Genomic DNA, 24,638 nt, shown 5'->3' with positions numbered 1-24,638 from the left:
TTATTTTTTGGCTTATAATCTCAGTACTTGTGAGGGACTGGAAGGCTCAGAAGTTCAAGATCATCCTCCTCAACTACAGAGACTCTGAGGCCAGAAAGGGATACATAAGACCCTGCCTCAGACAAAAGTTATCTTCTACTTAGCCATAGTCCTTTTTGGTTTGCTTGTTTTCAAGATAGGGTTTCTCTGTGTAGCCCTGGCTGTCCTGGAACTCGCTCTGATCATAACTCTTAAGATTTTTACTACATTTTTTTTTGTTGTGGGGGTGGGTGTACATATGCCATGTGTGGAGGCCATAAGACAACTTACAGGAGTCCATTCATTCTCTCCTTCCACCATGTGGGACCCAGGTCAGGGAGAACAGTGTCACAAAAGCAAAGCTCCCTTTAGCAAGCTCTCATCCACTAAGACCATGCAGCTTAGGACTCCCCATCCAACCTCTTCCAACCTCTTCTGGACATACCTGCATATCATCATGTGTGATGGTTTGTATATACTTGGCCCAGGGAGTGGCACTATTAGAGTAGGCATGGCCTTGTTGGAGTAGGTGTGTCACTGTGGGTGTGGGCTTTAAGACCCTCATCCTAGGGCTGGAGAGATGGCTCAGTGGGTAAGAGCACTGCCTGCGCTTCCAGAGGTCCTGAGTTCAATTCCCAGCAACCACATGGTGGCTCACAACCATCTGTAATGGGGTCTGATGTCCTTTGCTGGCATCATGTCGATATAGCACATGCACATAAAGTAAATAAAAATAAATCTAAAAAAAATAAATCTAAAAAAAAAAAAAAAAAAAAAAAAAACCCTCATCCTAGCTATTTGGAAGCCAGTCTTCTTCTAGTGGCTTTCAGATGATGTAGAACTCTCAGCTCCTCCTGCACCATGTCTGCCTGAATACTGCCATACTCCCACCTTGATGAAAATGAACTGAACCTCTGAACCTGTAAGCCAGCTCCAATTAAATATTGTCCTTATACAAGTTGCCTTGGTCATGGAGTCTGTTCACAGCAGTAAAACCCTAACTAAGACACCATGGTATAATGAATCAAACCAGGATGGATACATTACATCACAAAGCAAGTGCCAGATCCACAGCCACCCTGACTCAGGACTGCTTGTGTCCTTTCAGAACAACGAACTTGCCATCTATAAACTCAGCCATGTGACATGCTCAGGACAGGAAGGAGAATGAAGGATAGATTACAAGCCAGATCTTGTGGTGGCCAGCCTGCCAGACACCTATCTAGTCTTCCAAACCCACCCCATCCTCCCTTGAGTATCAAGAGAGCCAGAGAAACCCAGGACAGCCAAAACGTCCTCCTTCCCTACTAGAGCCCAGTCTATGGCCCCCAAGAATAGACACTGTATTCCTGACAGCCTCCAAAGGTACAGCCTACCCCTGCTGAAGTATCCCTGAATCATAAGAGAAAATATCACACAGTGGAAAAATTAGAAACAATATTTATTGTTTCCTGTTAAAATTGAGTGCTCTTATAGGGAAAGAATGTGCAAAAAGAGCCTTACTACATTATGGCTTTCACACTTATCCCAGCAGGCTGGGGCTGTCTTCACTGTGTAGGAGGGAAAAATTCTCCACCTTCTCCCGGGGGATTTAGATAATTGTTTTTTATTATTGTTATTATTTCTTATGTAAAAATATAAAAAAAAAACAATGGTTAATAGGTGGGCTGTTCTTAGGTACTATCTACCTAGTTCATTGGGTAGACAGATAAGTGCTTCATATCCACATTCCTGTGTACAGCTAGGAGTAGATGGCACCATAGACATCTCTTGGGTTTTCCTGGCTAGCAATTAAAGATCCCAGCTTCTGGTTTAGCTGGTTGAAAGTAGGCAAGGGGCCTCCAGAGAGTCACTCATCAACTCTTCAGTAAGGAGCATTTTGAGTATAGTAGGGCCTTCAGTCAACCAGTAGGTGGCAATTTGGCCAAAGGTAGCAAGTCTATAAACTATTCAATCTCCAATTCCCTGGAAATCTTCTAAATTCAAGTTTCAAAATGGCACCAAGTTATACAAGGTAGAGGATGTCATTAAGGCAACAGTTTCACCATCACAGCCATTCCTGGAGCTCTGATCCCACCAGTCCCCTCCCCTCACCCTCAGGACTTCCTAGTCCTGCTCCCGCCTCTCAGCAACAGTTGTCCAGCATCCACAAGTCTTGAACAGTCTTCAGTCTCACAAATTGGGGGCAATCCAATTAAGGATCTTCATGGCAATTTCAAAGCCAAGGAAACAGGCCTAAGAAGAGGTTGGGTGAAAAAGAAAAACCAGAAAGAGAGGGTGACTATTTGTAGATACCATCTGCAGGACCATGCTTGGTTAGCCCCTTCCTTAATCCCATTCCCACCCAGATTAAGGGAGCAAATTAAGCTGGCTGTGGCAATAAACACCTGTGCACCCAATACTCCAGAAGCTAAGTCAGGGAGATCTGGAGTTTGAAACCAAAGTAACCAACTTGGACTATACAGTAGAAGAGAGAGCAGAGGGGAGGGGAGCACGGAAAAAGGAAGTTACAGTCACTGACTCCCAAGAAGAGGGAGATGTGCACAGCCTATGCTGGGTGTGCTGAAAAGTGTTAGAATCCTAACACTCTCACTGGGAGTTTGACTACATACAGAGACTCTGTGTGTGTGTGTGTGTGTGTGTGTGTGTGTGTGTGTGTGCGCGCGCGCGAGAGAGAGAGAGAGAGAGAGAGAGAGAGAGAGAGAGAGAGAGAGAAAGGGGGGAAGGGAAGAGGGAGTTGAGGAGAGAAAGAAGAGATAAAAAGAAAAAGACAGGATAAATGTCCTGCAACCGCCCCTTCTGAAAACCAGGTAAAGAAATTCAAGTCCCTGACCTTAAAGAGCTCTACAGGCAGCTACAGGAAAGCAAACAGATGTGGAAGCTCTGGCTGACCCTCAGTACTGAGTTTCAGTGCAATTCCAAGAGCAAGCAAAAGCCAGCTCCTCCCACCAGTCCAGCAGGAAAAAAATGACAGCCCTGTCAGATACTCACGGCATTGGCTGGGAAGGCCCGGATCATGACTGCATTGAACCCTTTGTACAAGGAGGTGACTCCTTCGTCTCGGACCAGCTCTCTCAACACATCTTTGAAACCATTAGGATATTTTCCAGGAGGTGCTGCAGGGCAGAACCCAATTTTTTAAAGCTCTAAGAAGCATGGTAACCCACACGAGGACCACCTAATAATTACATCTGTCAGGTCAAAACTAGCACAAGTGCAAGGATACCTGAAGCCTACAACTTAGCAGAACTCACAACTCAGCTCACACTGGGGCAAAGACATGAATGTCTAGATTACTAGTACCAAATGAGTTAAAAATTGAATTAAATAGCTCTGGCCATGTTGAAGAAGAAAAATAAAACTTTTTTAGTTCATGTTTAGGCTGACGTGAAAGCAAACCTAGCATATGAATGTGAAGGAGAAGGTTGGCCAGGCAGACATGGAAGACAGAGAGTGTGTCCTCGGAATCTTAAGACCTTGGCACTCACCAGTGGTTCACCCTTGCTTTTGAGCAGCACTTGGGAGGGACAGGCAGGGAGCAAGATCATTCTTAGTTATATTTATTTAGCAAGTTAGAGGCCAGCCTGGGCTACATAAGACCCCTTCTCAAACAACAAAAGCAACACCTCTGCACCTCAGGGTAATCACTGCTAGACTTGCTCCATCTCCATCCACACCACTCACCAGTCTGGAATCGAGACTTGAGCACGTCTGGGGGGATAGCCACGACCCAGTTGAAGATCCCTGCAAAGCCACCAGCCACCAGGATCCGAGGCACACTGAGGTCCTTGACACTGCAGACCACCACAACCCAGTCAGACAAAAAACCTGGCAGCAGGATTCAGACCAGTTCCTCCATCTTATTCAGGGAGGAAGTTACTGGGGGAAGAGGCTCAAGGTCTGAGACCTGGCAGCTGCCACTCTGTTGGAGGAGGTTCTGTGTGTTATTCAGAATCCTCCTCCATCAAGTAAGGTATGGAGTAGAAGGTGTTAGCTGTACCCAGCAGCTACTGAAGGAACGAATACATGGGGGCAGAGAACAAGTATGTCTGCTTCAGGCCTGCTATGGGAGAGGACAACCTACCCAGCAGTGGGAAATGGTTTCTACATACTAAAGTTCTTTTCACCTCTTTCCCTCTGGAGTGAAGAGATTTTTAAGCCATTCATATGTCATGAAATACATCCCACTGGCAGGAACATCTGTTGGTGGCAAGAAAAGTGAATTAAAAATTCATAAAATTTCCACAGATAGCACTAGACTATTCAAAGATTCCTAAGGTGTGTTTTTTCTAAAAGACTTTTTTCAGGTTATAATTACATCACTTCCCTCTCTTTCTTCCCTCCAAGTGCTCCATGCACTACCATCTACCATCTTGCTCTCTTTCAAACTCATAACCTCCTTTTTATTATATATATATATATATATATATGCAATTTATATTTATGTATAAATATAAACAAACATAAGAATAAGTACATACTATATACATACATATATTAAATACGTAAGTTTATTCTATTAAGCACAATATATTTATACTAAATATATATTTATATTACTATATACTAAAATATATTCACTATACTATATAGTGTACTATATACACACACATATATAGTGTAACTACATAAATAGAGCCTGCTTGGTCTGAATGATGTCACTCGTGTGTATACATTCAGTGCACCATTTAGTGTACTCTTCCCTCAGGAAGAGCTATATCTAGGAGCTATATCCTTTCTGGTTTTGATTTTTTTAGCTTTTTTTTTTTTAATATACATGAGTATTTTATCTGCATGTGTCTGTGCACCATACATGTGTAATACCCATACAAGTCAGAAGAAGGTATCAATCAGATCCTCCAGAACTGGAGTTACAGAAAGTTTGTGAGCTGTGACTTGGGTGCTGGAAACTAAACCTGAGCACTCTAGAAAGACAGCCAGGCTCTTTAGCACCAAGCCATCTCTCCAGCCCTGACATCCTTTTGTATTTGTTTATTTGTTTGGTTGTTTAGTTGGTTGGTTTTGGGTTTTTGAGACAGGGTTTCTCTGTGTAGCCCTCAAATTCACTTTATAGACCAAGATAGCCTGAAACTCAGAGCTCCACCTGCCTCTACCTACCAAGTGCTGGATTAAAGGTGTGCACCGCCATCACCCAGTTAACATTCAATTCTTAATAATCAGTCTGGAGCTATCAGATGCTGCTGAGAGCCAAGCACTGGTGTGAGTGTCCATTTGATGTAACTCATCTTTCAGGTCTCCTCAGGGGGTTACCACTAATACACCCACTCATAATCACAGCTAATTGTCTGGCCCTCCTTCAAGGTGCCATCTCAGGATGAGACTGTCTCTGCCTGTCAAACCAATAGGAGGTCTGGGAGTATAATGCAATGGTAGAGCACTGCCTAGCATGCACAGGCCCTGAGAAGTTTCCCACTATTCATAAGTCTTTCTTATTTCCCCGTCTCATCCCTTCAGCCATGACTTCTATCTAGAAGCCTCTACCTTCCCATGGCATGACTCCACCCCTGAAGACATTCAAGAAGAATGAACCTTCCATCCTTCTCTGTGTCTACACTGGGTAAGACTGCTATAACCAGGACACACACTACTGGTTTGTAAGGCATATGTCATGATCTAGACATTCAGGGAAGCCTATCAGGTGCAGGTTCATCAGCTAACCTCCCCAGGTGACCTAAAGTGCAGAGCTTCAGAGTTTACCTCGCATGAGAGTGAGCACAGTCCCTTTGTAGAAGCCACGGATCCCAAACTCCTGATATAGCTTCTTTGCACAGTCCAAGGTACCGCTGTATTTGTTTTCCCCTGAAGAAGCCTGAATCTGGGAGGGACAGAAGATCACCAAGTCAAAAACAGCAGCGATGGAACTGACAAACCCAGCAGGTTTGGGGCTTCCTGGCTAGCTACTCTATCTTAATCACTGAGCCTCAGGTTAGTGAGAAAGCCTGTCTCAAAAGACAAGGTGGGTGAGCCCTTAGGGACAATGAGGCTGCCCCCTGGCTTCCACATGCACATGTACATACTTGCTCAAGAAAAAAAAATGTGTGTTTGTGTGTGTGTGTGTGTGTGTGTGTGTGTGTACAAGATACCAGAGATGTTAGAACTGTCTGACAAAGATTTTTTTAGAGCAGCCATGATAAAATCCTTTAATGAAAAATTATAAATATGCTTGAAACATAAAAATAGCCACAGCAAAGAAATGGATAATTTCAGCAGAGAAACTAGAATATACAAAGAAGAACTAAATAAAATTTCAAACTGGAAAAGTAAACTTACTAAAAGGCTCAATGGATACTCAGTCAACAGCAACAGAGAGGAGAGGGAGCAGGGACTGCTGCAGTGGACATGAGTCTATAAGGATGAGCCAGGGGCGGGACACCAACAGTGTAATCCCAGCACTCGGGGGGGGGGGGGGTCAGAGGCAAGAAGGCATGGAGTTCAGGGTCATCTCAAGCTACTTAGTAAGTACGAGTACGAGGCTAGCCAGGGTTTATATTTCTGCTGGATGGGTGGTATATGCCTATAATCATAGAGAGAGACAGGAGAATTACTGCAGTGTTGAGGCCAGCTGGGTGCTCACTCATGGCGAGTTCCATGCCAACCTGGGATATATAATAAGATTTTATTTTTATTTTGTTTTGTTTTAAAGACTCTTTTTCCAAAACAACCAAAATCATGGCACACACCTTTAATGCCAGCACTCTGGTGACAAAGGCAAGTAGGACTCTGAGTTAGAGGCCAGCCTGGTCTACACAGTGTGTTCCAGGTCAGCCAGGGCTATAAAGTGAGACCCTGTCTCAAAAAAGTAAAGAAAAATGGGCAGTGAGACAATGCAGATAAAGGCACGCACTGTGTGAGCTTGGAGACCCAGGCCCACATGGAGACGAAGGAGAGTACTGACCCACAGCGTTGTCCTCAAGTGACCAATGCACTGTGTGGCCTATGTGCCCCATCCCAGTGATACAGTAATTTAAAAATGTTCTTTAAAAATAACAATTTTTTTTCAAACCAGGCATGATGGGTGCATGCCTGTAATAGCAGCAGCTGAGAGAAGGGGACAGGAAGACAAGGGGCCCAAGGCTACTGTTCTCCTCACAGTAAATGCATGGACATGGAGCTTGTAAGGACATGGAGCTGGGGCTGCATAAGACAGTCTCAAAAACAAACAAAAATTCAATAAAGCCCAGAGCAAAACAAGAACTAAGGCAGTACAGTAAGCGAGTAAAATGCCACAGGATGCCTCCATCCAAACTCATCTGCCCTTGTCAGCAGCACTTCAGAAACTGAAGGCAACTGGTATCTCAGCAAAGGTCATTCCCGGGGGTCTGAACCTAGGACCCTGCACATGCTAAACAGATAATCTGCTACTGAGCTGTATCCACTCTCATCCAAGGCAGAAGGGAGGCTGCTCCTGCCCAAGATGTTGTATGTCTCCATTTACTGCCCAAAATGCAGTAACTGCCGCTCTCTAATTTTGGTTTGGGGTTTGGGTTTTATGTTTTGAGACAGGGTCTCTTTATGTAGCCCCGGGCTGTCCTGGAACTCTGTGTAGCCCAGATAACACTGAACTGTGACAAGTCCCCGCCTCAGCCTCCTTAGTGCTGGGATTGTAGTTGTGTGCCACAACATATGAACGTGTGCCCCTCTGCCTCATCGTTGGCATTTGCCTACTGGGAAGTCATCATAGTAACTGGTATCTAGTTCTTGATTCTTTCATGTTTCTGAAAACATGTTCCGCACAACTGGCCTAAAGACTTCATAGAGGGAAAAAGAGCATAAATATAAATCCAGGCAGAACATGTCCATGACCTCAGCACTTGCCTGTAAGCCAAGCATGGGGAGACTGAGGCAGGGGGATCATGAGTTTGAGGCTAGCCTGTGACACCTAGCAAAACCGTGACTCAAAACAACAAACCCGCCGGGCAGTGGTGGCTTAATCCCAGCACTTGGGAGGCAGAGGTAGGCGGATTTCTGAGTTCGAGGCCAGCCTGGTCTACAGAGTGAGTTCCAGGACAGCCAAGGCTATACAGAGAAACCCTGTCTCGAAAAACCAAAAAACAAAAACAAAAACAAAAAACAAAAAACAAAACAAAACAAAACAAAAAAAAACCCCACAATAGGCATGCGAATTGTGTGCTTCTTTCCTGCTCACAGCCTACAACCTTACCTGCAGTAAGCATTTGATCCGTTCTCCAGGGGTCATGATTCCTGTGGTGAACACACCAGATAACATCCCAGCTGTAAACAGCTGCGGGTAGCTGCATTGAGAACAAGACCAGAAGCAAATGTCTGTGGTTATCACCGAGGACTAAGTCAATCCAAGCAGAGAGAGAAGGTTTTTGTCAGGAGAAGTTAGTATGTAGTCTAGGGAGAAACATGCCACGAGTAAATGAAATTTTATAGCCTCCAGGCAATTCTGATGTCAAATTTATCAAAGCAAGAGTCTCAATGTCAAGAACAGTAGACCTATGAAGCCCACACACAGTAGGTGCACATTTGAAGTCCCCTCATCCCTGAGAAAAGCGTTATAGCCAGATACAGTTTTCACCCATGAGCCTGCTACCTTCAGTAACTCTGGTCAAGTTTCCAGGTCTCAGAGCCTTCATCTCCAAGCTATAAAACACTGGGTTATTGTGGGGCAGGGAGAACCTCCAATCTGAGATCTAAACCTCAGCAGACCCCAGTTTCCCTCCAACATCACATCTCCTGGGCCACCAAGGAACTAGAACATTAAGCCAAGACTCAAGCAGGAAAGCTTCAAGGTCAGGGAGAATGGCTGTGGCCATCCTGCAGGCTGAGAGATAGCCAGGGGTTCTAGTTTCATTTCTGATGCTGTAATAAAATACCTTGACCAAAGCAACCAATGGGAAAATGGGGTTTGTCTTATATTTCCAGAGTACAACCCATCATTTGGGAGAAGTAAGGCAGGAAGTCGAGCAGCTAGTTAGATCACATTCACAGTCAAGAGCAGAAAGGAGCAAACACACCCATGTTACCTACTTTTAGCTTCTCTGGCTTTCTGTCTTATATAGCTCAGGGACACTGCCTAGGGAATGGTGCCGCTCACAATAGGCTAGGTCTTCCTACATCAGTAAACAATGAAGACATGTCCACAACAACCGGATAAAGGCAATCACTATAATCAAAACTCTCTTTCCAGGTGACTCTAAGCTGTAGCAAGATGTTTAAAGCTAACCTTCAGACCAGGCCAGTAATGAGGATTGCAATGTGAGATGTTGAGAAAAGCTAAGTCAATGATGGTCCACAGGAATGGCCAGTCCTGTGGGCACTGTAATATAAAGCTCCCCAATGCATGAATCATGGGTCTCATCCTACCACCACAGACTGAAGCAGCCTGAGTATGAGGAGGAGTCTGAGACTCCCAGTGGCTGTCACTAAAACTGTCTGTGTCACCTCTAGCAAGACCTAATCTTTCTGGCATTTGTAATATCATGGGCAGACAATTGGACACAAAGTCACATTCGGTACTTCAACAGAGTCCCTGAAATTTGTGAAATGTTGCTGAAAATTGAATATGCTGGCCCTTGATCAGGCCTCAAGTCTAAAGCTCTAACAACTGAGCCTCAGGCCAGACTCACCCCAAGGAGTCCATGACAAGGAAGACAGATGGTGAACAGCAATGGGGGACAGCCCATCCAGGCTCCTTCCCATTAGGAATGGCAACAGTTTTGACAACCCAGTTCCTTCATGCACTTACCCCACATAAGGCTCACACATCTACTTCAGACAACAAACTAAGCACATAGGCTGATGGCTGAACAATCAAGAGACTTTGGATTTTGTTCCTTTTCATTTCAACAGAGACCCTATATTGCCCAGAATGTCCTGGAATTCTCAACAGAGGCCACATGGCCAACCTACAGGGCATTTGTTTTGTGTTGGAGACAGGAATATTATATAATCCATGCTGCCGCCACCTGATCTCAGTATGTAACTGAAGATGACTTTGAATTCCTGATCTTCTTCCCTCCATTTCCCAAGCATTAGGAGCATAGGCGGTGCCACCATGCCTGGCCCAGGGTATGTTTAATTGTGACCAGTGCCTTTCTGATCCACCATTTCTGGTGGAGCCACAGCCACAACGCAGAGTTTTGTGAGGACCCTTACAGGGAGACCATCACACTCAAGGTTGAACCCTTGGACGCTACAGAAAATGTGAAGGCTGAGCTCCAGGATAAGGAAGAAATTCCTCCTGGTCAGCAGAGGCAATCTTTGCTGCCAAGCAGCTGGAAGATGGCTGTACTTTGTCTGACTACAACATTCAAAAGAGTCTACCCTTCATCTTGTGTTGAGACTTCGTGGTGGTGCTTAGAAAAGGAAGAAGTCTTACACCACTCCCAAGAAGAATCAGCATAAGAGGAAGACGGTTAAGTTGGCTGTGCTGAAATACTATAAGGTGGATGAAAATGGCAGAATCAGCGGACTTCATTGAGCGTGTACTTCTGATGAATGTGGTGCTGGAGTTTTCTCGGGTAACCACTTTGACAGGCATTACTGTGGCAAGTGTCGTCTGACTTACTGCTTCAACAAACCAGAAGACAAGTAATTGTGTATGAGTTAATAAAAAGAAGGAACTGAAAAAAAAAATAAGGTAACCAGTGATGTGAATAGTCTTCAAAATGGCGGCACCAGTTTGTATCAATGTACAAACCTTTTGGGCTGTGCAGAGGTGACCTGTATCCTTAGCTACTTGGGAAGCTGAGACAAGAAGATCTTGTAGGTTCAAGGTTTGCCTGAGATACGGCATAAATTGAAGGCCAGTCTCACAACACAGTGAAAGGTTGTCTCAGAAATAAAGAGTAAAACCAGGGCGAGATAGCACATGCCTTTGATCCCAGCCCTTCAGAGGCAGGCAAATCTCTGTGAATTCACGGCCAGCTTGGTCTACAGAGTGAGTTCCAGGACAGCCAAGCCTACACTGTCTTGGAAAAACAAAACAAAAAACAAAGCCCATCCTCCCCCCCCAAAAAAAATAAATAAATACATAAATAAAAGAGGACTAGGGTTGGTGCACACCTTTAATTTCAGCACACAGGAAGCAGAGATTGGTGTATCTCTGAGTCTGGGGCTATCCTGGTTTACATAGCCAGGTCAAGGCCAGTCAAAGCTGTGTGGTGAGACCCTGTCTCAAAACAGTAAATAAAATAAAAGGCAGGATACACAACTCAGTGGTACAGTGCTTGTCCAGCATGTGTGAGGTCCCAGTTTCAATCCAAAGAACTGTCATTTTTCAAAAGTGTGAGCCTATTCAAAAGACCTGTGATCACTGTTTAATTGTAATTACAGTTTTCTGCATAAACACCCACTCTCTGCCTGTACATCTGACCCAGATGGCACAAGAGACTTGCTTGCATATATATCTAATGTCACAGTCCCTGTTTACACTGCTGTCCCCAAAAAGAGTCATCTCTGTAACTAAACTGCCCCCCATAACACCATCAGCCTCCATTCTTCCCAGGATGCCCAACCGTAGGGCTGTTCCCTCAATAGGATCTTGTGTGTCCACAGCACACCATGCAGACACTACAAGCACCTGCCCGACTCTGTTACTCCCCACCCCATTCCAAGGAGGTGTTTGTGAGCACTGAGTCTTCCCGAGTTTCCATTTCAGAGCTCCTGTAAAACTCTTTTCCCTGCTAAACAGCACTCTAGGGAGGTAACTGCAGCAAGGCAGACAGGAAGGTGGAATAGGATGGGGTCCTAAGTGTCTCATTCTGCTCCTAAAGAAGAGCTGTTTCTCTTGTGCTGATGTTACCACATGGGAACACAGCCCATAAGTGCAGTTCAACTGTGAGCTGTCACATTACAGAAGCAGGTGTTCAGAGATGATATGTATCCCTAGGTCCTTGGTCTACCAGCAGTCCAACAGCTTAAACCAAACCAAACCAAACCAAACCAAACCAAACCAAACCAAACCAAACCAAACCAAACTGCTCACACCTGGGGGCCCTTAATGTATCTAGACACATTCAGAACTTCCCATTGCAAATACCTTTATCTGTGGCTTAGACTCTCTCAAAGCCTGTTATGGGCTGATGTGCTGAGAGTACAAGCATGCAATACCTGATTTCCTCCCTTGAGCTCCCAGATGCCAGCCTTGCCAGCCTTGGTGGCTCTTGTGCTTTTTCAGGAGCTGTTAACCTATATGGCTCAAGACTGAAGACACCTTGTCAAATCAAGAGTTTCACTCAACATTCCCCTGCATCCTGAGAAGCTAACACATTAACTTTAAAAAAAAAAAAAATATTGAGGTATAATTCTGACTCAGTAGTCTCTTTATACCCAAACTAACTCTAAAAATTTATTAAAAGAGCATACAAGGGCTTGAGATATGCTCAACAGTTAAGAACATTGGGCTGTTCTTCCAAAGGGCTCAGGTTCAATTCCAAGTACCCATGAGGCACTAATTAATGGTCTGAACCATCAATACTAGATCTGACACCCTCTTCTGGCCTTCTCGGGTACTGCACCCATATGGTACACAGACATGCAGACAAAACACCCATACACATAAAATAACAAAATAATTTAAAAAATAAAATGTAAAGAAGCCAGGCGGTGGTGGTGCACGCCTTTAATCCCAGCACTTGCGAGGCAGAGGCAGGCGGATTTCTGAGTTCGAGGCCAGCCTGGTCTACAGAGTGAGTTCCAGGACAGAGAAACCCTGTCTTGAAAAAAACAAAAAACAAACAAACAAACAAACAAACAAAAGTAAAGAAAATACAACAAGGGCTGGAGATATATCTTATTTGGGAGACTGTATGTACAAGACCCTGGGTTCAAGACCCTGCCCTGCATAAAACCAGGAGTGGTGGTACACAACTGTCATCCCAGGACACAATAGGTAGAGGCAAGAGGATCAGAAGTTCAAGAAGATCATCTCTGGTTACACAGAGAGCCCTTCTTAGGGTTTATTTTATGCACATGAGTGTTTTGTCATCCAGTACGTATGTGCACCATGAACTTGCCTGGTGTCTAAGGATGTCAGAAGACGTCTGGTGTGCTGGAACTGGAGTTACAGTTGTGAGCCACTGTGCGGGTTGTCACTGCGAAGCAACAAGTGCACTAAACCACTGAGCCATCTGGAATCCATCCAGCCACTGGAATCTTCTCTTAACCAGTTCACAGAAAACAAATTTACTTCTGTCCTTAATAGGCAGTAAGAACCACCACAGAATTTGTTCCCAGTGTGTGCAGTGGGCAGTGTGCAGAGGGCATTTACAATGGATAAGAAATTAATGATAACTTGGCAAAGAGGCAGGGGAAGGCGCTTTTTTTTTCCCCTTTCATCTCACAGAACACAGGAAACTAAGCTACTCCCTTCCCTCAGAGTGCCCACAAGTCACCCCTGGGACCCAAGGGACAGCCTCGGGGTCAAGCCATTCCCTTCACACATATCACAGAACCAAGAAGAAAAGCACTTAGTGTTGCCTGAGAATACTCACGTAAGTTCATCCTCTGGAGATTTCTGCTGTAGTCTCTTCCCCAAACCAAACCCAAAGAAGCACACAGCGAACATAGGGGTGACTCCAATGATGGGTGCAGCCATGCCCCGATAGAGCCCTGTGATGCCCTGCAAGGAATCACAGTAACAGAATCTGATTTCAGATATCACCACTCTGTATTTCAGTGCTGGGAATCAAACCAAGGGCCAAACAAAAGCTCACCTCTGTACTCTGGCCTCTGAGGAGTACCTCAGCCTCTGAGCTGTACCCCTGTCCTCTGAGCTGTACCCCAGACTCCCACCACTAACAAAGGGGAGCCTCTCAGTCTCTAACCTCTGGCTTCCTTCTCTACCTTTTCAAGCATAGAGAGATTTATTCTCCCCGTCCCCATTTGTGTGTGTGTGTGTGTGTGTGTGTGTGTGTGTGTGTGTATGTGTATGCATGAGTGATTAGATATATACCTGTGTGCCAGTGCACACATGTGCATGCACAGGTCAGAAATCAACCTTAGGTACCCTTCCTCAGACATCTTTCTTTTTCTTCTCCGAGACAGGGTCTCTCTGTAGTCCTGGAGCTTGCTATGTAAACCAGGCTGGCCTGGAATCCATCTGCGTCCCAAGTTCTGGGATTAATGTAAATTAAAACCAACCTGGGCAACTTAGTGAAATTTTGTCTTAAAATGCCTTTGGGGGGGGAGACTGTGGGGGACAGGGTCTCACTCTGTATCCCTGGCTGGTCTGGAACTCCTTATGTAGACCAAGGTGGCTTTGAATTCAAAGAGATTATGCCTCTGCCTCTTACAACACTGAGATTAAAGTCCTGTGCTGCCACACCTGGCCAGCAAAAAATATTTTTAAAGGACTTAGGGGTAGAGTAGGGCCTACCTGGAACTACGTGGCATCAGTTAAGAGTCTTTTCTGACATCTGTGGACACCAGGCAAAAATGTACACATACATGAAGGTGAAATACAGGAGTATTTAAAAATAAGCACATCTTTAAAAAAAGGTAAGATCTGGGCATGGAGGCACAGGCCTGTGATACCAGCTCTCAGGGGACAGAGGCAAGAGGATTCAAAGTTTGAAGTCATTTCGCCTTCAAAATAAGATTAGATCTCTCAAAATAACATCTGAAGATGCATAAACATAGAAAGTATAGTAGCAAATGCACCATGCAGTGAGGCAGAAGCAGGGTGAACAACTGAAGGAGGTGAGAGCCCTGGCCTCTGGAGCAGGGAATAAGGATCACACGGCTACCTGCCTTTCAGGGAAAAATTAAGTGCCTGTATAACTTTAATTTTAAAAAAAAAAAAACAGTTTTAAAAACAAATACCAAAAATATGAGTAAAGACTCATATTTTTGCTCCTGACACAGGGCAGGCTGCACAGCGGGAAGGCACCACAGATCCAGGTTGAAGAACTGTTCTCTCAGTGCAGACCCTCTGACATCCACATCTTTCAGGCCACATGTGTACCTATTAGTACGCCTCCTGGTAGCTGAGTGGTGTTGGTGCACACTTTTAATCCCAGCACTCAAGAGGCAGAGGCAAGCGGATTTCTGAGTTCAAGGCCAGCCTGGTCTACAGAGTGAGTTCCAGGACAGCCAGGGCTACACAGAGAAACCCTGTCTCAAAAAAAAAAAAAACCTCTTCCTGGATCCCACAAAAGCCTGGCATGCCTCAGGCTGCAGGCACATTCACCATGGACCAAGTATAGAGACCTAGGAGAGAGGGACAGAGCACAATGTGACAAAGTCTCATCAAAGCCTCTCCCGCAGCTCTACACCGGGATGAGGAGTATGCGCAGTTCCTCAGAAGCCACACATACCTCCTGACAACTCATCTAGTCTTCCCTTCAATGATCTGCCAACTTCATAAAGTACAACTCCTACTTGACAGTTCCAGAAAACAGAGCTAAGTCTGGAACATCAAAAAAAAAAAAATCAGGGAAGTATGCAAATTCAGACTAATGAAGCCTGCTAAATTCTGCAGTTAAGTCTGTATTGTTTTCTTCCTGTTTTTTGTTCTCCCAATATATTTCCCAAGCTGGATTCCAACTCAACTGTGGTGATCCCCGTCTCACCCTCCCACAAACTCTATCAACACGTAAATATAAATCTGTAAACATGTGTGTCTTAGGCCTGTCTTAGGTGTTGGATTTACATAAGCCCTTTCCCTCATACCCAAGATACAGCTCAAAATGTGTTGACCAAGAGACTTGGCTCTCTTGCAGAGAACTCTCTAGATAGAACTCTCTGAAATTTGGAGCCTCCATGAGACCCTGATCAGACTCCATTCTGGGTCCAGATATAAGGAAGAAGGCCCTTAAAGAAGAAAGGCAGAGCCACCTTGGGTGAGAGAGCTAAGCAGGCTCTGCCTCAAGGCCTTCCTCCTACACTGAATCCTGCAGGAGCCCTGGAAACATCCTCCCCATGGAAGAGCCCATCCCTTCCCAGCACCTATATACTTCTAGGTGACACTTGTCCTTCAGTTCCTGCATGTGTAATAGTCTAACTGATAGATAATCATATGCAAGTTGTATTTTAGCACAATTATAATCTTTGCACTTGGGAGGGTGAGCTAGGATTAGTGGGAGCTCATACAGCATGGGCTGCAGTATGAGACACCAAGTCAAAACATCAGAACAAGCAGAAAGAGACTAGAGAAATGGTTCAGTGTTTAGAGCACTTGTTGCTTTTGCTAAGGAATCGGTTTCAACTCCCAACACCCACATGGTGGTTCACAGCCTTCCATAACTCCATTTCCACAGCATCCGACTCCATTCTCTGATCTCCAAGACATCAGGCACACACGTGGACATTCAGACACATAACTTTTAAAAATTCATATTCTATTAAAAATTATATAGTCAAATAACTCTAACAAAAGTAAGTGTCCCTATCTAGGAGTACAGAGACTCTACTGGCCTCCTTTCTTCTCCAAACCTCACACATTTCCTTTTTGTTGGTTTTTTTGTCACTTTTTAAAGGTATTTATGTTATGGGTATTTTACCTGCACACACACACACACGAACACACACACACACACGAACACACGCACACATATATATATGCTAGTGTCCTCAGAGGTCAGAAGAGGGTGTTGGATGCCCTGGAACTAAGTTATGAATGGTTAGGTGCTGGGTAGCAAACTTGGGTCCTCTGCATGGATGACAAGTGTTCTCACCTGCTGGCCACCTCTCTAGCTTCAGTGGGTTTTGGTTTGTTTTGTCTTGTTTTGTTTGATACAGAAGCTCTCCATGTAGCTCAGGTTGACCTTGCCCTGAGATCTTCCTATCTGAGCTTTCCATGTGCTGGGATTACTGGGCAGTGCCACCATATGGCAAGATGTGAATTTTTATGCAATTCACAGCTTCAATTATGCCTTGCTAATACCTCCATCTCCCGGAAGAGCAAAGCACTTTATGGTTCATCCATCTGTATACCCAGTAGCTGGAATTATCAGGCTCCATAGCAGATGAAGAGGACATGGCTAAGGAGCTCCAGCCGTGGCCAGCAGAATCCCACAGCTATCCTCTTCACCCTCGAGAGTAGTGCCAACCCTTGACTACGGTCCTCTAAGGGACGCCCAGCACCAGAAGCATACCTCTCTAAAAAGAGTCTTCCGGAAACAGTCGAAGGTCCCAGAGTACATAGGTGGCTGTCCAGGCAAAGTTGGTGGTTGTGTCTGCAGTCGGACCTGAAAGCAGAAACTAAAACAATCACGTTCTAGAATTACCACTGATGATCCGATTCCTCTTTCTCTCCCTTCCTGCTCCTCATCCTGAGATGCAGGGCTGGAGACTGAACCTAGAACCCTGTGTGAGCACCTTTCCCACCGAGCTGTTTCTTCAGCCCTTTAACTTCATTTAAAGTGGGAAATGTGCACCACCAGAGATATCTTCGGCATTTTCTTCTGATCGATTCAGACTTCACTTTTACCCCGTTAACGATCATTCAATTTAGTTATTTACTTTTGTTTTTTGAGACCGGGTTTCTCTGTGTAGCAGTACTCACTCATTTTTTTCTTAAAAAAAAGTATTTATTTTATGTGTGAGTATACTGTTGCTGTCTTCAGACATACCAGAAAATGGCATCAGATCCCATTACAGATGGTTGTGAGCCACCATGTGGTTGCTGGGAATTGAACTCAGGAACTCAGGAAGAATAGCCAGTGAGTGCTCTTAACCACTGAGCCATCTCTTGTGTGTGTGTGTGTGTGTGTGTGTGTGTGTGTGTGTGTGTGTGTGTGTGTGACTGTTTTGCCTGACCATAGGTATATACACCACATGCATGCAGCAGCACCGTAGAATCTGTCAGAACCTTTGGAACTAGAGTTACAGTGGTAAAATGCTATGCAGGCACTGGGAACTAAACCCAGGTCTTAGGCAAGAACAGTGAGTGCTCTTCAGCTGAGCCTGCTCTCCCACATCTCCTTTTTCTTTTTCTTTCTTTTTTTCTTTTTTATCCTTTACCTTCCAAGTGCTGAGATTAAAGGCAAGTGTCACCACTACCTAGTGCATCCATTTCAGTATTTATTTTGGTTTTTGTTTTGTTTTTTGAGACAGGGTTTCTCTGTACAGCCAGCCCTGGCTGTCCTGGAACCCACTCTGTAGACCAGGCTGGCCACGAACTCAGAAATCTGCCTGCCTCTGCCTCCTAAACACTGGGATTAAAGGCGTGCGGCACCACTGCCCAGCCCCGTCTCAGTCTTTAAAAGTATGTTTTATATTTATTCTTTGACAGTTTCATTCACATATAAAATGCACCTCATGTATAATCCATTTTTCTCCTACTTCTGCCAGATATGCCCCCCAACAATTTCATTCTTTTTACTGGCAAATATTTCATTGGATACCAAAGTTTGTTTATACACACACACACACACACACACTCATCAGTACCATGCTTGGTTTTATGTTGAACTAGGGACTAAACCTTCATGAATGCTAGACAAATACTCTTACCAGTGATTCGTTATATCCCCCAAACTATTAGGTATCTTCACTATTTTCTCTCTCTCTCTCTCTCTCTCTCTCTCTCTCTCTCTCTCTCTCTCTCTGTTTCTCTCTCTTTCTCTCTCTCTCTGTTTCTCTCTCTCTCTCTCTGTTTCTCTCTCTCTCTCTCTCTCTCTCACACACACACACACACACACACACACTACACCAAGCACTTAGGAGGTAAGGATAGGAGGATCAGGAGTTCAAGGTCATCTTTGACTATCTAATGAGTCCAAGGCCAGACTAGGCTAGAAGAAAATCTATTTCAAAAAGAAACAAACTAGCTGGGCAGTAGTAGCACATACCGTTAATGCCAGCACTAGAAAGCCAGAGGCAGGCAGATTTTTGAGTTCAAGGCCAGCCTGGTCTACAGAGCAAGTTCCAGGACACTGAGTGCTACACAGAGAAACTGTGAAAGAAAGAAAGAAAGAAAGAAAGAAAGAAAGAAAGAAAGAAAGAAAGAAAGAAAGAAAGAAAGAAGAAAGAAAGACAGACAGACAGACAGACAGACAGACAAGAGGGGAGGGAGGAAGGATGAGGGAGGGAAGGAGGGAGGGAAGGAGGGAGGGAGAAAGGGAAGGGAGGGAAACAGACCTAAGGCAGACCACCCACCCAAAGTGCTCCCCAAAATATGGTTCACCAAGATTATAAGCATTAACAAACCTCTATTTTATCCCCTAAGACTGAGGGTCCAGTTTTATACTGTAATAGAAGCTGAAACGGTCAGGATTTCTGTAGTCTGCTTTCCAATGCTTCTCATGGCTGTCCTCACACCAACCTTCCCAGAACCTCACTTTCAACATATTCTTTCCCACTTCTGTATAATCTTCCTTGTTGCATGTGTTAGGACCTTACACCACCCAGTGAGAAAGGCAGTAGGGTTGACATGCAAATCTTAGGGTTTATGGGACACAATGTTCATTGTCCAGTGGCTGCCACTGCACTGTTTTTCATCATGAGACCCTTGTGCACAGCTTCAGACCCTCCATGGTAGGCATAACTTCCCACTAAAGGAGGTGGGGGAGCATTCTTTGGCGGAGCATGATGGCACTTGCCCTTATTCCTAGCACTCAGGAGGCAGAAGCAGGCAGATCTCTGCTTCTGAGGCCAGCTCGGTTTACAATGACAGTTCCAAGACATACAGGGCTATACACAGAGAAACCCTGTCTCAGGAAAAAACAAAACAACTTTCTTTGGGCTGGAGAGATGATGAGATAGCTCAGTTGTTAAGAACACTGGACTCGCCGGGCAGTGGTGGCGCATGCCTGTAATCTCAGCACTTGGGAGGCAGAGGCAGGCGGATTTCTGAGTTCGAGGCCAGCCTGGTCTACAGAGTGAGTTCCAGAACAGCCAGGGCTACTCAGAGAAACCCTGTCTCGAAAAACCAAAACAAACAAACAAACAAACAAAAACCACTGGACTCAACTAAGTTCAATTCCCAGCTCCTATAGTGGGTGGCTGGCTACAGCTACCTGTTGCACCAAGGAATCTGATGCCTCTGGTCTCCATGAGCAGCTGCACTCACATGAACACACACACAAATAAATAAATATAAAATATTTTGTTTAGGTGATCTTTTTGGTTTATTTGTTTTGCTTTTGAGACTGGGTTTCTCTGTGTAGCCCTGGCTGTCCTGGAACTCACTCTGTAGACCAGGCTGGCCTCAAACTCAGAAATCCACCTGCCTCTGCCCCCCAAGTGCTGGGATTAAAGGTATATGCCACCACACAGTTAGTGCTTTTTTACACCAGTTCTTACTATGTAGCTCAGGTTTGCCTCAGGTTCATGTGTTCCTAGGTTAGCCCTGAACTCGTGCTGATGTTCTCATGCAGCCACATTATGTGCTTGGATTACTAAGTGTTAGCCAACACACCCAGTGCACACATTTTGACTGCTATCTTTTGGTGGTTTTTGTTGTTGTTGTGGTTGTTGTTGTTCTTTTTAAACAGTCTTATGCAGCCCAGGCTGGCTCAAATTCAATATGTAGCCAAGGATGATGAGCTTGTGCTCCTGACCCCTCCTGCCTCCACTTCTCAAGTGCTGGGATTATTTTTCTTGATTTTTGTTCGTTTGGAAACATGGTCTCACTATGTAACGGCAGCTAGCTTGAACTCACTATGTAAACCAGCATGTCTATTTCACTTGTTTACTTTTCTGAGGTAAAGTTTCATGTATCCCAAGCTGGCCTCAGTGTGTATCAAAAGGTGACCCTGACCTTCTTAGCCCCTTCTTCTACTTCCCAAGTGGTATTAGAGGCATCCTGCTCAGGTTCTACATAGTGCTGGGTATCAAAACGAAGGGTTTCACGAATGCTAGGCAAGTACTCTGTCAACTGAGCTACATCCCCACCCCAGTGATTTTTTTTTTTTTTTAATGTCTCTTCTGTTTATCTCATCATGACGGAAGCCATCCCAACCAGTGAGGGCCTAGAGCCCTCCTCAGCTGATATTCCATCATAACCCCATAGCCAAGCTCATGCCTGACCTGCCTTTCCTCTTGCCCCAAACTCCATGTTGGAAGCTAACCCCAAATGCAGTAACAGTGTTATACGTCAGACCTGATAGACACTGTTTGTTCATGAATGGATCAATGCCAGCCAAAGAAAAGACTTAAGACTTGAGTCTCATCTTTAGCTCTCTTGCCCTTCCATCTTCCACCGGGGATGACACAGCATAAACAGACAGACACATGGTGGACTGGTGTGTCTCGGCACTCCCAGCCTCCAGAACTGTAAGAAATAAATCTTTGTTTCTTAGAAACTGCAAGTCTCCAGTGTTCTGAGACCTAAGACAGTGGCATGGCTCACAGCTATATAACTGTGTTATGTAGCTCTCCCTAGTTTTCCAGTCAGAAATCAGCCATCTTTTCTTCTCTTTTCCTTCTTATCTTTTGGTTGGTTGGTTGGTTGGTTTGTTTGTTTGTTTGTTTTTGGAGACAGGGTTTTTTCTGTGTAACATACCTGGCTGTCCTAGAACTTGCTTTGTCGGACCAAGCTGGCCTTGAACTCACAGAGATCTGCCTGCCTCTGCCTCCCCAGTACTGCCATGAGCCACTACATCCAGCTTTTCAATACCTGATCCAACACTAGTCCATAAAATGTTTCCACATCCCAGTTCTGAGGAGTGGCAATTCTCACTGAACAGGACTGAATGGGCCAAGGTTTAGTTTCTTTGAGAGGCAGAAGGTCAGAAGTTCAAGGACATTTGCTACATTATGAGTTTTAGGCCAGCATAGGATACATGAGACTGTCTCCAAAGGAAAAAGAAAAGAAAAGAAAAGAAAAACAAAACCAAACACCAAATCACAAAAGCTTTTAGTTGGTGACCACCTAGGTTTCTGAGGTCAAAAGGACAGCAGTCAGCTGTGGGTTTGGTTTACACTACAAGGGAAAGTCACCTGGTGTCAACACACCAGTGAGCATTTTCAGTCATTTATAATCCAGTACAGAGGTCACTGGGCTCTTGCTGGGAGTAACGTCAAGAACAAGAGGAGTCAGGAGAAGAGTAACACTTATATAAGGAGTCGGAATATTGTTTTTTACACGTCTCAGATGTGCAGGACAAGATTTCTGCCACTGTAGAATAAGATTAGAAATAAAGGCCAGACAAACTCTCCCTTGCTAGATAGAGCTCCTTGAACCAGCCACTGCCTTAGAGGCACTAAGCACAGCCTTTGCTGCTGCTAAGATCTGGTTTCTCGTTGCATAATATTACAGAATCTTCACAGAATGAGCTGTCTTTGGTGAGCTTCACTTTGAACACAGACTATCAGACAGCCTGCTGTCAAGCCTGCCAATAGGAAGAGCCCTTGGATAGTGTTCTCTTTCGGGGAAAATGGATCTGACATCCTATCAAGGCCCCAGCTGAGGTTACCACTCATGAGATTCATGTCTTCTCTGGGTTCCATGCCCCAGCAACATACCATCCACACACACAAAAGACTCAGGTCTTCTTCCCACAGGTTCATCCTGGCTGTGCTCTGTCATTTCCCTTCAGGTCTATGTCCAGGAAAAAGAAGGAAAAAAACTATAAGCTGTGAGCTTATATAGGAGCTAAGTCATCGAATATAGACTTCGGTCTCCACAAGATCTTGCTGAGAGTACAGCCAAAGGAAGAATGGAAGGCTGAGGAGAGAAAAGTCCAGGAGTTTCCTGTGTGACCTCGATTTCCACACCTGAGCCTGGCTGGTCACTGCGTCCTATGGGGGTGACTATGCAGCTTACCCTGCAGTGAGTGACTGGCTGAAAATGGCCAGGTGCCTCTTCAGGCAAAGAAAAGTGCACAGAGAAAGGCTATGAGGCACTGTGTCAAAGGACGTCTCTGCCACCTTTGTCCTTTGTTTGTTGGGGAGGCCGAGTCTACAGAAAAACTATTTCAGTCTTTATAACAATATTAGGGTTAACTGGGCACAAACAGCAGCTTTTTCTTTCTAAGCTCCAAAGAAGTGCCCTGGGGTCAAAAAAGACTATCATGCAAAGACCTTGAAATAGGAGCTGTCCGCTCTTAGGGGCGCGAGGTACACAGCCTCTACCCACTTCGTATTGATTCTCGAGAAAAAAAAAAAATTTATTTTTTTGAGGTGCTATGGAGTTGAATGCAGAGCCTTTGGCCCTGTTAGATAAAGCAGTGCTTACTAGTAAACGACATCAAACCCTCTGTAAACTTCCCACAGAAGCATCCACCCGCCCGACCCCACTTCTGTCCAGAGACAGCATCTCGCGACGGACCCTACTTTCCACGTCTCCTCGGGCCTTCCTCCAGAACCCCCCAATCCACACTCCGCGCACCTTGACCGTGTCCAGGGGGTGTCCCACAAACACCAGGCACACGCCGCCAAAGCCGCCGGCCAGGAGGTTCTTAAGCGGACTGATGGGTTTCGGCTCGTCTGCCATGGTCAGTCTTCTGTCAGTCTCCCTGGCAGCTCGGGGCAGTCTAGGTCTTGCTCCACTTGCAGCCCAAGCCGCCCCACCGACCTTTCACCTACATTAAGGTGGGCGGGGCCACGGGCAGGTCGGAAAGAGGGTCCAGTCGGACTAGCCTGGCTTCCGCCCGAAGTCTACTTCCGGCTGCCGCTCCTCCTTGGTGGGCGGGGCTTTCCCTAATGCTGTATGGGAGGGGCTTGGGGATGATTGTCATGGATTTATTCCTCCAGGTAGTCTTCTTGGACTTGAGATTTTTTTTTTCTTTCTCTAGTCCTTTGTGGTCCTATGCAGCTGTGCACTCCACAGAGGTCGCATACACCCTTTTGCGTGACACTCACTCTTTTTTAGGTGCTAAAGAGTGGAGGCACCCCATACAGGTCCCTGTCTTTGATAAGCCTTGACAAAGTGAAAAATGCATAATATGTCCTACGGTAAAAATTGCTCTATAGGAAAATAAATCCGGGAAGAAGTAAAGTGTGGGAGACAAATAATTGGTAACTTTAATTAATTAAGCAAGAGATCTCATTAGGAAAGTAAAGGATTAAGATCTAGGGTATGGAAATGAATCCTGTCCACAGATACTGGGTAAAGGATGAAGGACTTTTCTGGCAGAAGATAAAGAAAATTCGAAAACTCTGAGATGACCTGTATTTCAAGTCTGAGAAACCACAGGGGTGGGGGTGGGTTGGGGTGGGTTGGTGGAGTAGCTGGTGAGGATCTTTCTGGCTCACTGTGAGGACGTCAGTCTCTTCTATGACAGGTTTTGGATGGAGAATAACAATCTGAGATAAGATTTTAAAACAAACAAACAAACAAAAAACAGGGTCCCTGTTAACTGCTGGTGAAAACAGCCAGAAGAAAACCAGGAGGCCTGAGAAAGTTAAAGGAAATGAGTAGAAATGTTGGCTTGGACCAGCAGACAGCAGAATTGTTAATGAGGAGTGGTCAGATGGTGAATATTTTCTAAAGGAAATTCATCCCATTCATTACTCATAGACAGAAGCTGGAGAGATGGCTCAGTAGTTCAGAGAGCTAGCTGCTCTTACAGAGTACCTTTGTTCCCTGCACCCTTGTGACAGCTCAGAACTGTCTGCAACTACAGTTCCATGAGATCTAATGCTCTCTTTTGGTCTCTTTGGGCACCAGGCACACATCCATTCATGGAGGCAAAGACTCAAAGACATAAAATAAAAATGAATAAATATATTTATTTTAGAAAAAG

At 45.0% G+C, this 24,638-nt stretch overlaps 1 protein-coding gene, 1 long non-coding RNA gene and 1 pseudogene across 2 annotated transcripts; 2 read left to right on the top strand and 1 right to left on the bottom strand.

Moving 5' to 3' along the window:
* Positions 1 to 1,442: 1,442 nt before the first annotated feature.
* Positions 1,443 to 23,545, bottom strand: Slc25a20 (solute carrier family 25 member 20). Its single transcript, XM_034483659.2, has 9 exons — positions 23,282 to 23,545; positions 17,103 to 17,195; positions 13,500 to 13,627; positions 8,201 to 8,291; positions 5,737 to 5,854; positions 4,146 to 4,218; positions 3,703 to 3,812; positions 3,010 to 3,134; positions 1,443 to 2,253 (listed from the first exon to the last, which is right to left on the bottom strand). Exons 1-9 carry the CDS (start codon positions 23,384 to 23,386, stop codon positions 2,191 to 2,193), a joined length of 906 nt encoding a protein of 301 aa, XP_034339550.1. The 5' UTR covers positions 23,387 to 23,545; the 3' UTR covers positions 1,443 to 2,190.
* Positions 5,530 to 15,491, top strand: LOC143435334 (uncharacterized). The gene is made up of 2 exons (XR_013105543.1): positions 5,530 to 5,596; positions 15,274 to 15,491. It is a non-coding gene; the product is annotated as an uncharacterized LOC143435334 (long non-coding RNA).
* Positions 10,106 to 10,724, top strand: LOC117693210 (ubiquitin-ribosomal protein eS31 fusion protein pseudogene; annotated as a pseudogene).
* Positions 23,546 to 24,638: the final 1,093 nt, after the last annotated feature.

Source organism: Arvicanthis niloticus, chromosome 21 (assembly GCF_011762505.2).
Source record: "Arvicanthis niloticus isolate mArvNil1 chromosome 21, mArvNil1.pat.X, whole genome shotgun sequence".
Taxonomy (NCBI): Eukaryota; Metazoa; Chordata; class Mammalia; order Rodentia; family Muridae; genus Arvicanthis; species Arvicanthis niloticus.
Note: the sequence above shows the minus strand (reverse complement) of the source record. Positions and strands in the feature narration are given on the sequence as shown.

Excerpts from the sequence above, each read along its gene's own strand:
- Slc25a20 (XM_034483659.2), bottom strand. The coding sequence starts at position 23,386 with ATGGCAGACGAGCCGAAACCCATCAGTCCGCTTAAGAACCTCCTGGCC. Across the intron at positions 17,196-23,281 it reads ACCCCCTGGACACGGTCAAG|GTCCGACTGCAGACACAACC; the intron begins GTGCGCGGAGTG and ends TTCTGCTTTCAG. Across the intron at positions 4,219-5,736 it reads TGTGCTCACTCTCATGCGAG|ATGTTCCTGCCAGTGGGATG; the intron begins GTAAACTCTGAA and ends TGCCACCAACAG.